The 13,082-nt window shown below is 38.3% G+C and overlaps 1 protein-coding gene across 2 annotated transcripts; it reads left to right on the top strand.

Moving 5' to 3' along the window:
* The first annotated feature begins 3,596 nt into the window (after nucleotides 1-3,596).
* LOC109112377 (transmembrane protein 121-like) lies at nucleotides 3,597-7,775 on the top strand. 2 transcript variants are annotated; one of them, XM_042737662.1, is made up of 2 exons: nucleotides 3,597-4,249; nucleotides 5,565-7,775. In XM_042737662.1, the coding sequence occupies exon 2, from the start codon at nucleotides 5,645-5,647 to the stop codon at nucleotides 6,593-6,595; it is 951 nt and encodes a 316-aa protein (XP_042593596.1). In that variant the 5' UTR covers nucleotides 3,597-4,249; nucleotides 5,565-5,644; the 3' UTR covers nucleotides 6,596-7,775. The 2 variants fall into 2 exon arrangements, with proteins under 2 accessions (XP_042593596.1, XP_042593595.1); XM_042737661.1 differs by having other exon boundaries at nucleotides 5,561-7,775.
* Nucleotides 7,776-13,082: the final 5,307 nt, after the last annotated feature.

Below are 13,082 nucleotides of genomic sequence, written 5' to 3'. Positions count from 1 at the left end.
GGGATTCGCTCCTCAGCACATCATCTGAGAGTGAGCTGAATGAACGCTCAGGCTAGCCAGGCTCTTTTTAAAGCACATCTTGAAAATGTATGATTGAACAACATGCAAATGAGTTGATGAATTATGAATACAGCAGCATTATGTGAGTGGAACAGGTGACTAGAGTAACTAAAACATCTCATTCTTTGACAGAATTACACCAGCAGTTTCTGTCGCTATAAAAGCATACATCACACCCACCTGCGTCTTGATTTCAGTTTGCGTAACCGATGACATATGTGACCCTGAACCACAAAACCAGCCGTAAGTGTCAATTTATACATCAATTTATAAATAAGAGTTCCATTGATGTATGGTTTGTTAGGATAGGACAATATTTGAAAATCACCTTTAAAGTTGTTCAAATTAAGTTCTTAGCAATGCATGTTACTAATCAAAAAAGAAGTTTTGATATTGTAACAATATAAAAACTCCATAATCACGGGAAGAAGGAGGCGGGAACCGGCGAACATTTCAATAAAACTTTAATTACAAAATAAACCCAAAACAGCACAAACAAAAACCAAAACCCAAAATTAAGCCCAGGCCTGGTCCTCTCTCGTCCTTCACTGTCGTCGCTCCTCTTTTGTATCCTCCCAATCTCCTCCGTGGGACTCGAGACCGGTGAGTGGAGCAGGTGTCACTCATTTCCCAATCACTCCACCGGCCTCGCTCCGTTCCCACGGCTCTCCGCCCCGCCCCACTCGTCACAGATATATTTACGGTAGGAAATGTACAAAATATCATCATGGAACATGATCTTTACTTAATATCCTAATGATTTTTGGCATAAAAGAAAAGTCAATAATTTTGACCCATACAATGTATTTTTGACTATTGCAAATAAACCCGTGCAACTTACGACTGCATTTGTGGTCCAGGGTCATATACAATAAAAATATTACGATTCTGCAGAGTAACCATGGCAAAAGTTTACAATGTTTTACGTTCTGTGAAGCATGTATTTTATTTTTTTTATCATTATTTTGTTTTTGTTTTTTTTGATCCACAGATTGTGTTCATCCTATTCAATCATCTATAAAGGAAATAAAGAGATTTGAAACATTTTCTTTTAAGTCAAGATGACTGGATGCTTTGGTCTACAAGATGTTTTTTTTTTTTTTTCTAGGAAAAGCACAAATTCACAGAAAACACCTGACACTGGCATGAGTAAACACTTCTTCACACTCACTTACAGTAAATCATGCAGTCCACCATTATCGCAGCGCACGCTTCGATAAACAGAAAGTATGATTATTGTGTGGCAACTAAACTGAGTTTAATCCATCAGAACTGCTGAGGTTTTCACTCTTGTGGACATGTGGATAACCAGACTGACTGCACTGATTTCACTAGATGCTGTACAATCTAATGCAATGAAACACACAAGCATCTGTGTATGACAATGAATAGATCATTCACTTTGCTTCAGAGCTATAAAAGAGCACACAGTATCCCTCCCCTTCCTTTGTCCTTCCACTCACTCACTCACTCTCATACTCTCTGCCATCATTCCCTGACTCTCTATTCCTCTCAGCATCGGTCCCTTCATCCCCTGCTGTCCCACTGGTCTGATTCAATGGCTTTCTCACAATCAATAGGACAGATCCATCATAAGCAGCATCTCTTCCTCTCTCTGTGAGATGTGTTGTTGTCTACAGGCAGCAGCAGGTTCCTCTGACCCTAAAAATACAGAATGACATGACAGACCCTCAACGCAGTAACAGATACTAAGCAGGTGCAAACTCACTGTAGAGACACAACAAAGACACATCATGACTAGTCAAGTCAAGTCACCTTTATTTATATAGCACTTTATACAAAACAGATTGTGTCAAAGCAACTGAACAACATTAATTAGGAAAACCGTGTCAATAATGCAAAATGACAGTTAAAGCAGTTCATCACTGAATTCAGTGATGTCATCATTCAGCTCAGTTCAGACTATAGAAACCAGCAGACACAGGAAAACATGGCTGTCATTGGAAGAGAGGTTGAGATCATAACAAAACTGAGACAGAGCTCCATTTTCTGACAGAATGCACAAAACATACAGATCATTGAGAAAACTAGACTAAATCTTATATCCATCCAAAATTCATCTCAAGAAGTTCATGAAAATCTCAGAATACTGTCTATTCAGAAAGTCAAGTCAAGTCAAGTCAAGTCATCTTTATTTATATAGCGCTTTAAACAAAAAAGATTGCGTCAAAGCAACTGAACAACATTAATTAGGAAAACAGTGTGTCAATAATACAAAATGACAGTTAAAGGCAGTTCATCATTGAATTCAGTGATGTCGTCATCCAGCTCAGTTCAGTTTAAATCGTATCTGTGCAATAATTTGCAATCAAGTCAATGATATCGCTGTAAATGAAGTGTCCCCAACTAAGCAAGCCAGAGGCGACAGCGGCAAGGAACCAAAAACTCCATCAATGAGAGAATGGAGAAAAAACCTTGGGAGAAACCAGACTCAGTCGGGGGGCCAGTTCTCCTCTGACCAGACGAAACCAGCAGAGAGAAACACAGAGAGATTCATCTACTCTACTGTGAAACACACCATAGAACCCAAACATACACTCAGAACCACAAAAGCACAATATCAATCAACTCACAGTAATTACAATCAAAGATAACTAAAAATCCATTAGACTTAGCATCTGGATCTGATGGGATGTTGAATGATATGATAAAACATAGCAGCACTAAATTCCAATCGACTGTAATTTAATGTGTGGATGTCGGTCACGTCTCTGATTCATCAGGAATCAAGCACTGATAACAGCTATCTAATAGCTTTAAAAACGGAGAGCCAGTAATTACAGAGAGTTATTTCTGTAAAAGTTAATCCATAGTATAATAAACTCCTGGACTTCATCGCGACACACAGACTATTAGTCAGATTAGATTTTTACTGAATAACATGCTGTTAAAATTACAAGCAAAATGTTTGCATGTTTTATGAACTTCATTGGATTCAATCTGGCACCAAGGATTATTTTACAAACATTCTGAAAGGGGCTTAGGAAGTAAAACCTACAACCTCATTAAATCAATGTACACAAAGTTAATGAACGCGACATCTTTCCCAAAAGCGTGGAGTGAGACAAATGGACGTTATTCAACATCCACACCAATAAACCTGCATTCAGTCTGGAATGATCTGCAGTCGCTGGTGTCACTTAAATCAAACATCTGCTCTATATCTACAAATAATGCATGCAGGGGAGAGTCAGGCAAACATTCACAAATTATAAAAATACATAAATGAGCAGTCAAATTCTGGAAGCATTTAAAACTCAGCATTAAAAAACCAGCCCCCTCTCACATCATTCTCCTCCTGCTTACATCTTTATTAGTACTTTGTTGTTATTTGTATGTATTTACAGTATATTCAATGTTTTTGCCAATAAACCAAAAAAAAAGGATATTTACCAAGAAAAACAATGCTATTTGAATCTGAATCAGATGGAGAGAGAGAAAGAGAGAGAGAGAAAGAAAGAGAGAGAGAGAGAGCTAGAGAAGGAGCCACATTGTGTCAGTGTCTGAGGAGAGCAGGAGGGGGAGATGCAAGCACACACACACACACACACACACCTCATTAACACACATGGAAAGAGAGAGAGACTGGATTCCAGCATTATTCTTGATGCAGCGTGGCTCAGAACTGAGACTGGAGCAACGATGCACAGCTGACACCAGCTTCCCGCTCAGATCTGAGGTGGCGAGCGGTCAGGACACATCGAATCCGACTGCATCTGCATTCACAGGACAAAGCAGCAAACACACATGAACCACTGGAGCGTTCAGCAGCACACCCCGAAGGGTTAATGCTACAGTAAGCTGACTTTCATCTAGAATAACATGCCTGCTCTTGCTGTAAGTTTTTAGTATGAAGCACAAAATAGTCAGTTTAGCTTTAGTTAGATTTTTTCTCCTGTGCTGGAATCTAAATCCCCTTCTGAGACGTCTACAGCAGCCTTCTCTGCACACTCCAAACTTAAGTGGATTACATCCGAGGCATTAGGGATTTGGGGGCTGTCATATGAAGAGACATGCCTGACCGCAGTATACAACAGAACCAGAGGAGATCGGCATGTGTTTTATGTCACTTTACATGTGGATTACTGTCCTAATTTGGTCTCACAGAGGACACGCATGAGGACGTTCCACAACTCATGGTTGCGATGAACTTCAGACAGAGGAGAAGGTAGGTGTCCAGTCAGTTTCTAAATTTTCTTTTAAATGTCATTTTTAGAAAGTGCATTAAATTCACCTGTAGATGTACAGTGGTGGCCAAAATTATTAGATTATTATTAGTATTTTCACTAGCAAAAAAAAATGGTTTTAATATCTGATCATCATCAGTCTGTCTGGAGTCACATGAAGAAACAGAACAAACTGAGACAGACTCAATCCAGAAGAACTGTGTCTCCAAGATGCTTCAAGAAACCTTGCTGCAAAGCTCCTGAGAAACTCTGCTCAAGTGCACCAAGGAAAAAAGCTGCTTTAAACACAGAGGATGCTCCACCAAATGATGATTTCATTTAGTTAATAGAAGTCAATTGATAAAAAAAAAATCTATTTATGACATTATTTTTGATAGCATCCTCATGTTACAGGATTTTTACACAAGTGCCTAACAATTTTAACAGTACTGTGATTTGCAGGATGATTTCTTGAAGCGTCTCGGAGACACAGTTCTTCTGGATTGAGTCTGTCTCAGTTTGTTCTGTTTCTTCATGTGACTCCAGACAGACTGATGATGATCAGATCACATCTCTGTGTGCAGCACAAACATCTCACTGCATTATTACAATTAACTGATATTTCCTACTGACACACTACAGCAGAAGATAGACATAACTGACTTCAAACCATTTTTAGCTGCTGGAAATATTAGTGTTCTGATCATTTTGGCCACCACTGTATGTGTCTGGCTGATGGCCACAAAACAAGACCTTTTTAATGCAGCTTTGAAGATCTGGAAACAGTTGACAAAATATTGTCAGACTAGAAATTCTTGAAGATGGACCCCTAGTTCCCGCAGTACTGAGTGTTACCCACATTAAAAAAAAAAGACATATTATAAACTTTGAGGATTTACAATGCTGATGACTGTTAAAAGTATCATCACAGTCTTGTGCAAAGGGTCCATTGTACCCTAAACATATTGGTTTTGATGGATTGCGCATATTGGGACTTGCATCGTATAATAATTAATAATAATGTTTTATTTATAAAGCGCCTTTCTAGAGCTCAAGGACACTTTACAATAAACATCAGAAATGTGAGGATAACATCAAATAATAATACAGAAAGTAAAGCGAACATCGGACATCCAGAGAGTAATATAAGACTAATAAGAGTAAACAGAAGTCAACTTAAGAAAGGTAACATTCTGAAAACAAGTGTGTTTTGAGCAGTGATTTAAATTCAGACAGGTTATTGGCAAGACAGAGTAATCTGGGAAGAGAGTTCCATAATTTAGATTTCATCTTGGTGATTTATTTGTGTCCAGCTAGTGAGTCCTGGAGCTCCAAGGGAGCAGCATTGAGGAGAAGAAGACTCTGAGTCCTCTTGGTTCAGGGAAGAGGTCAGCAGGATGGTGCCACCGCCTCCTACCAACAAGCCACACGTTTGCTTATCCACCATCATCATCATGAGCAGCATGGCAATGATGGACGCCTACCTGGTGGAGCAGAACCACGGCCCGCGGAAGATTGGCATCTGCATCATGGTGACGGTAGGAGACCTCTGCTTCCTCATCGTGCTGCGGTACGTGGCGGTGTGGGTCGGAGCTGAAGTGAGGACTGCAAAACGAGGCTACGCCATGATACTTTGGTTCCTTTACATCTTCGTCTTGGAGATTAAGGTGTATTTTGTTTACCAGAACTACAAGGCTGACCGTAAGAGCCTGGATGCATTGGCTCGGAAAGCTCTGACGCTCCTGCTCTCCATCAGTATTCCCGCACTCTTTGTGATCCTGGTTGCCATTGACCACATGGAGTACGTGAAGGCTTTCAAGAAGAAGGAGGAGATCAGAAACCGTTTGTTCTGGGTGGTGGTGGATCTGCTGGATGTTCTGGACATCCAGGCCAACCTGTGGGAGCCGCAGAAGAAAGGGCTTCCACTCTGGGCCGAGGGACTGATGTTTTTCTACTGTTATATTCTTCTTTTAGTGCTGCCTTGTGTGTCTCTGAGTGAGATCAGCATGCAAGGCATCAACATCAGTCCTCACAAGATGATGCTCTATCCCATTCTGAGTTTGGTGACTATTAACATGGTCACTCTCTTCATCCGTGGAGGGAATATGCTCCTCTATAAGGACAACAGAGTGTCCGGGATACTCATGGCCAAGAACATCCTCGCCATTGTTCTGAAGACGTGCAGCTTTGTGCAGTACAGGAGACAGTTGCAGAGCACTCCGCCTGGGTTTGGAGTGGAATTACAGAAGAACTCTGTGGCGTCGGGTCGATCCGGTCAGACTCTTCCACAGGGGGTGCTGCAGGAGCAAACGCCGCTGCCCGAGGTCACCAGGTGTGAACATACGTGACCCAGAATCTGGAGACTACCAGCACAAGGAAACACACATCTCTAATGAAACAATGTGGATATAAGCTTTTACAGTTATTGCTAGCTTCATTATTTTCATCCGAGAGAAATGCAAGTGGAGCATAATGGAATGAAAATAGTCCTTCCTTCCTAAAAAATACATTTACTTTGCATACTATGCCAGTTTTCTAAGTATGTCAAACTCCAGTTTTAAAAATGTCTCATCTGAGTTCCAGATTTGGCTGGTTACTTTGGTATAGGTTGGTCCTGCTGGTAGATGTGCAATACACCATCTGATTGTGCAGAAACTTACAGTAGAAGTTTCACTAGTGACTGATGATTTCTGGAAGCTCTTGGCTTGGTATTTGTCTCATCTGCTGACGTCACAGGTCAGGATAGTGACTAGTGAAGAGTTGGGAATGTTTCGAGACACAGATCTAGTGAAAATGATTCAGCAAAATACAGTTATTTTAAAAAATGATTGTGTCACACTGGTGCACTGCTTTAAAAACCATACAGGACACCGTAAACTCGTAACTCGTAAAATAGTTATGTTTTCTCAAGAGATCAGGGCTGCGTTTCCCAAAAGCATCATAAGCTTAAGTTGATCGGTTTTAATGGGTCTATGATGTATTTAAGCTTACAATGCTTTTGGGAAACGCAGCCCAGCTATGTCCAGCATGGAGTATGATAGCAAACCATTTCAAAAACAGTTTGATCAGAAATGGTGTTGTAAAAGCGTAAACAGACACTGGTATTTTGAGAAGATCAAAGAGCCTGCATCCAAAATGTAAAGTTTCATCATTAATCAAACACATTATGAGATTAATAGCGATCATAACATTTGGATCAAAAGAAAAAAAACTATTGTTATTCATTTGTGTATTTATTTTCTAATCATGCAATATGATAAAAGATAAATAAAATAAAATGAAAAAAAAGAACAAAAAAACACTAAAGCAACAAACATCCTTTTGGTAGAAAAAGGGGGAAAGATTTTTTTCAGTGTGATGCTTTGATAAAGAGTTGTGTACATATGTGCGTTGTGTGTTTGTTACAGCATGTTTTATTCAGGTCAGACATACAAATGTACTGATTAGACTGAAGATAGAGTATGTCTCATGTCCTAATTACAATTCTGATGAGGGTTTTAATTAAACAGCATTACAAAGGGAAAATGACCAGTGATTCTCCTCTCTTCATTTTATTCTCCAATTAGCCGCTATCTAATTGCAAATGTAGTTCCTTTTTGCCAACACCATTTATCTGAAAAAGCCCTTTTAACACCTTGCCAAATCTACTTTGTTTTTAATGAATGAAATGTTCAATGAAAGAAGACAAATCTATTGTAGTATGCTACTGTTGCAGATGATGTTTAATTTTATCATGTTGGATGTTAGTTATTAATAAACAGAATGAATATACTGCTGTGTGAATAACTTCCAGCAGATGAAGAAAACACACTGCCCTAAAAAGCCTGTAACTGCTCATGCATTTGCTTACCTGACACATAAGGAAGAAGCAGACAGAGATTGACTGTAACAGAATCCTGCGAAACTGAAGCATCTCAGAACACTGTTAAAGTTGCAAAGTCCTGGAAGAGAGAAAAACGATACCGCGGAGTAACTTTAAAGTCTACGTGAAACAGCATTCATGCCTCTTTTACCTTCACAATCTGACACATTTTGTGATTTTATCTATGAGGAACTGAAATTAGGAATTTTTCACATAATTTAGTAAATTTAGATTTCATGTTAACTTTAAGCATTTGATTTGATTGACAAAGGTTTGGTGTTGACTTGTTTTTGTCTCAAGCTAGTCTTTTTATTTCTCTAGTATTGGTGTATGTGCATTTCTTCATCATTCCCACAAAGTCATGGCCTAATGGTTAGAGAGTCGGACGCCCAATCGAAGGGTTGTGAGTTCGAGTCTCGGGCCGGCAGGAATTGTGGGTGGGGGGAGTGCATGTACAGTTCTCTCTCCACCTTCAATACCATGACTTAGGTGTCCTTGAGCAAGGCATCGAACCCCCAACTGCTCCCGGGCGCCGCAGCATAAAATGGCTGCCCACTGCTCCGGGTGTGTGTTCACGGCGTGTGTGTGTGTTCGCTGCTCTGTGTTTGCACTTCGGATGGGTTAAATGCAGAGCACGAATTCTGAGTATGGGTCACCATACTTGACTGAATGTCACGTCACTTTCACTTTCACAAAAGCAGGATGTTCAATGGTGGTAATATTCTCAGGTTATATTTGTAACCACTAAAATAAATGATGACTGTGACTTCTTATTGATGTTCTATGAAAATGCATGGATTGAACAAATAACTGGGCATGCAGCCTGCCACCTTTCTATTGGAATATTTCACACGTCCATTTGTTGTGCTGTTTACACATCAGTGTCTAATTTTGCATGCATTTTGTGTTTGAAATCTGCAATTGACTTTCATTGGTGGATAATGTGCGTGCAGAGCATGCTGGGATATTTTTACTCCCACTGAGACAAATCAACTGATCAACAGAATTTTAAATCAGTGCAACTGATCGCCTCCTCACATTCTGCCAGAGCAGAAGCCCTGCGCAATTTTAACTTTAATTTTAAAGATACAAAATCTGCCTTGGAAGAGACTGCCACATTTTATGATGTAACAATGTGAATCATTTGTACAGTGAAATTATTTCAGTCAGTCCCAATTCACACAGTGCATGAGGTGAGATCAGATAAAAAGTTCCTCTGAATGCTTTTCAGATTAATATTAATTTACAGTGAGAATGGCTTATTTAATCTATTTGTACTTTTAGAGCTTGACACCCGCAGTCCAGATTGGTTAGTGAATAAAGACACATTCTTTATTTTTGGGCAGGGCTGCATTGGTAAAGATTTAATTTTTTCAAATTAAATCTTAGATAGCAAGTGCGAAAAAGCTGGCATGTGAATTCTGCATATCAAATGCACATAAAATATAACTAAATTACATGAAAACTGCAAATGTGAGAAGTGCAAGATGTTGTCTTAACTATTGTTGCACACATCTCTCCCCCTGCACTTTTAGGCTCTTCTCTGCCTTTGATGCTTGTCTTCAGGTTTTTGTTAACAGCATAACCTATGCACAAAAGATGCTACATTAATGAAGGTAAATTAGTTCAAAACAATCCATTAAAATACACACACAGGAGGAATGTGAGCAGAATGTGTATTTCTAACTCACTCTTGTCTGTCTGATCGAGCTGGACGATACTAACTCAATCTTTAAAAACCCTTATGTATTTAAATAAAATTGCCTCTAAAGTCATTCAGATTTCTGTAAAAACACAAAAATCTGAGATTACACCAAGGTCATGGTATGAATTAGATAAGCAGTGAAACTTCATCAGGTGCATCATAGAAACAGGGTTGGGAAGCACTAATCATTCACCAAAATACTTTAGCCAAAACAAATTAGGTTCCTGCATAACTGACCTGCAAATTCTGTTGGTAGATCTTGAATGGCATCCTTCATCTATTATAATCTCTCTGCTAAAATCCTTCATGAATTCTTTTTAAGAAGTTGCGTACTGTCCACAAGAAACTTTATCACAACAGTAAACTTGAGCAGAGCTGTAGTCACTGTATTTACTGTACTGCTTTGATCAATGTTACTCAGCTTTCATCTGTAACGCCTCTGGGGAAGGAGGCGAAAAGCTCCTGAAAACTCAAAAGTCATTAAAGTTCTTTGTGAACACTGCATGGATGAAGGTTTAGGGATGTTCCATGAGGGAGGTGTTCCAGTATCTGTATCACACTGGCTTAGTTTTATGCAAATAATTTGAGTCAAAAGATGGATACGATCTTGAGGGATTACGCTCATAGATGTATGCTGAGTTCCATTGAGAATTTACACAAATAAACTCCCCTCTCTTGACTTATCAGAACATTTTTGGTCTGCACCCCATTTACTTTATGTGCAAATACATCAGTTAATTCAGCATTCAATTCTTCAGGTTATTCTTCAGCAGTAAGTGTCTAGGCAGTTGAATACAGAAATAAATTAATGCTAATGAATGATAATGTTGCTGATAAAAGTTACCAGCATACAGTAGGTACATTGGACAAATGTGCTTTTGCCCAACCTTTGCAAAACTCATAAAACCTATACAGATGTGACCTTGGAGCACAAAAGCAGTCATAAGTAGCACAGGTTTATTTGTAGCAATAGCCAACAATACATTGTATGGGTCAAAATTATCCATTTTTCTTTTATGCCAAAAATCATTAGGATATTAAGTAAAGATCATGTTCCATAAAGATATTTTGTAAATTTCCTACCATAAGTATATAAAAGCTTTAGAGATGATTTTCTCAGTATTTAGATTTTTTTTGCACCCTCAGATTCCAGATTTTCAAATAGTTGCATCTCAGACAAATATTGTCCTCCTAACAAACCATACATCAATGGAAAGATGATTTATAAATTGATGTATAAATTGATGCTTATGACTGGTTTTGTGGTCCAGGGTGCACTGGTGTCAAAAGTATTCACATTCATTACTCAAGTAGAAGTATAGATACTAGGGTTTAAAAAGACTTTTGTAGAAGTTGAAGTATCAACTCAAGCTTTTTACTCAAGTAAAAGTGTAAAAGTACTGGTTTCAAAACTACTTAAAGTATAAAAGTAAAAGTAATGTAAGGAAAAAAATGCCATTAAGAACAAAATCTTAGGTCGCGCCACAGGAGCCTATTGTGCACTACCCCACCTCCTCAAAAAAAACATTTTTCTAAAGGCCATAGGCCATAATGACTATAATGTTATATTAAAATGTTCATGTTGAAAAATTTAGCATGCACTAGGCTACCTGTTTCAGCCACATATATGCCCATTGAAAATGAACGCACTTTAGTACAATGCAAATACATTAAAGAACTAGAGATATGATGACTAGTTGCCTATAAGTATTGTAATGGTGCAAAAAGTCAAACTTCAGAGTTTTGTCATCATTTATCTTTAATGGAATGTAAATGTACATCCAAGCTTAGCTGCAGGAATCTGCAAGGGCAATGGACAAGAAAATTGGTGTACCAGGGCAGGCTTAGTAACAATTACCCTTGTATGGTTGTCTATATACAATAAACATTAGTGTTGTCAAAATGAATGATTAATCCAAGTGATTAATCAAAAAATAAAAATGAAAAATTACTCATAATCCTAATACCTTCTTGATTGATAGCTTCCTGTATTCGCTACATATGTCTGCTATGTCAAGTGTTGGGGTGGGGGAAGGGTGTAACGAGTTACAAAGTTGGTATAGCCTACTTATCACAACATTGTCAATCGCGCTGTCAATCGCAAACGCTAATTTATTCAAACGTTTCGCTACCGAACTACCTACATAATCTTAATTTGCGGAGGTAGAAGAGAAAGCACCCATTTGATAAATGAGCCAGTATAGTGAGAAATAATAACTTTTAAGAAATAAATTTTTTGATAAACGAATCCAACACTGGCTATGTCCTTGCTGGAGTGTGATGTGATTTGTGTCATGTGCAGGTGCGATGGATCGCGTACAAACCACATCCGGATTGCGCGATTTATCTGGATAGGGTTTTTTTTTTTTTTTTTTTTTTTTTTTTTTGAATGATGACAAGCCGGAATGAAAACGAGGCGAAATGAAATAGCAGTAACGAACCTATTTTTAAAATGTAAGGAGTAGAAAGTACAGATAATTGCGTGAAAATGTAAGGAGTAGAAGTAAAAAGTCGGCTGAAAAATAATTACTCCAGTAAAGTATAGATACCCAAAATTTATACTTAAGTAAGGTAACGAAGTATTTGTACTTCGTTACTTGACACCTCTGCCAGGGTGACATATAATCGAAACACCATATTAAACATTAGATGCAGCAAAACACCAGCAAAAATAATGGATTTTATTATTTATATCTTTTTTTTCTCCATGAGTCTGTGTTACAGCTAAATCTGTTTGGAGATCTTATTATCAGGAATTAGTTTGATAACCTTATTCTTACATCTAAACATAGCCTAAAAATCTAAAACCTAAAAAAAAACACACAAAATATTATATTAGCAGTTAAAAAACTCTATAGTATTTTCTGGTGCTTGGAGCATGGTGTAAAAATCTTCTTTTGCAAATGAATTAGGAAATGAATTATGTTTGTTTAACATGCTCAACTAATGCCATTGGTCTGAACTTCTCCTCAAAACTCTGCCTACAGCTGAGTGAAAGTGCAGTGTTTTAGTGGGTCTGGTTGTGTTTCACTGGCTCTCTTCGAAACCTTCGAAAGCCACGTTTCTAGCATTTGTAAAACTGCATTTTTTCATCTCAAAATATATCTAAATTGTGACCTGTGCTCTCAATGTCAAATGCAGAAACATTAATTCATTCGTTCATGACCTTAAGGTTAGATTATTGTAATGCTTTATTGGGTGGTTGTTCTGCATGCTTAATAAACAAACTCCAGCTAGTCCAAAATGCAGCAGCTAGAGTTTTTACTAG

Source organism: Cyprinus carpio, chromosome B13, assembly GCF_018340385.1.
Source record: "Cyprinus carpio isolate SPL01 chromosome B13, ASM1834038v1, whole genome shotgun sequence".
NCBI lineage: Eukaryota > Metazoa > Chordata > Actinopteri > Cypriniformes > Cyprinidae > Cyprinus > Cyprinus carpio.
This window is presented reverse-complemented; position numbering and strand designations above follow the sequence as displayed.

What these genes read in the sequence shown, in the direction of transcription:
- LOC109112377 (XM_042737662.1), top strand. Translation starts at nt 5,645, where the DNA reads ATGGTGCCACCGCCTCCTACCAACAAGCCACACGTTTGCTTATCCACC.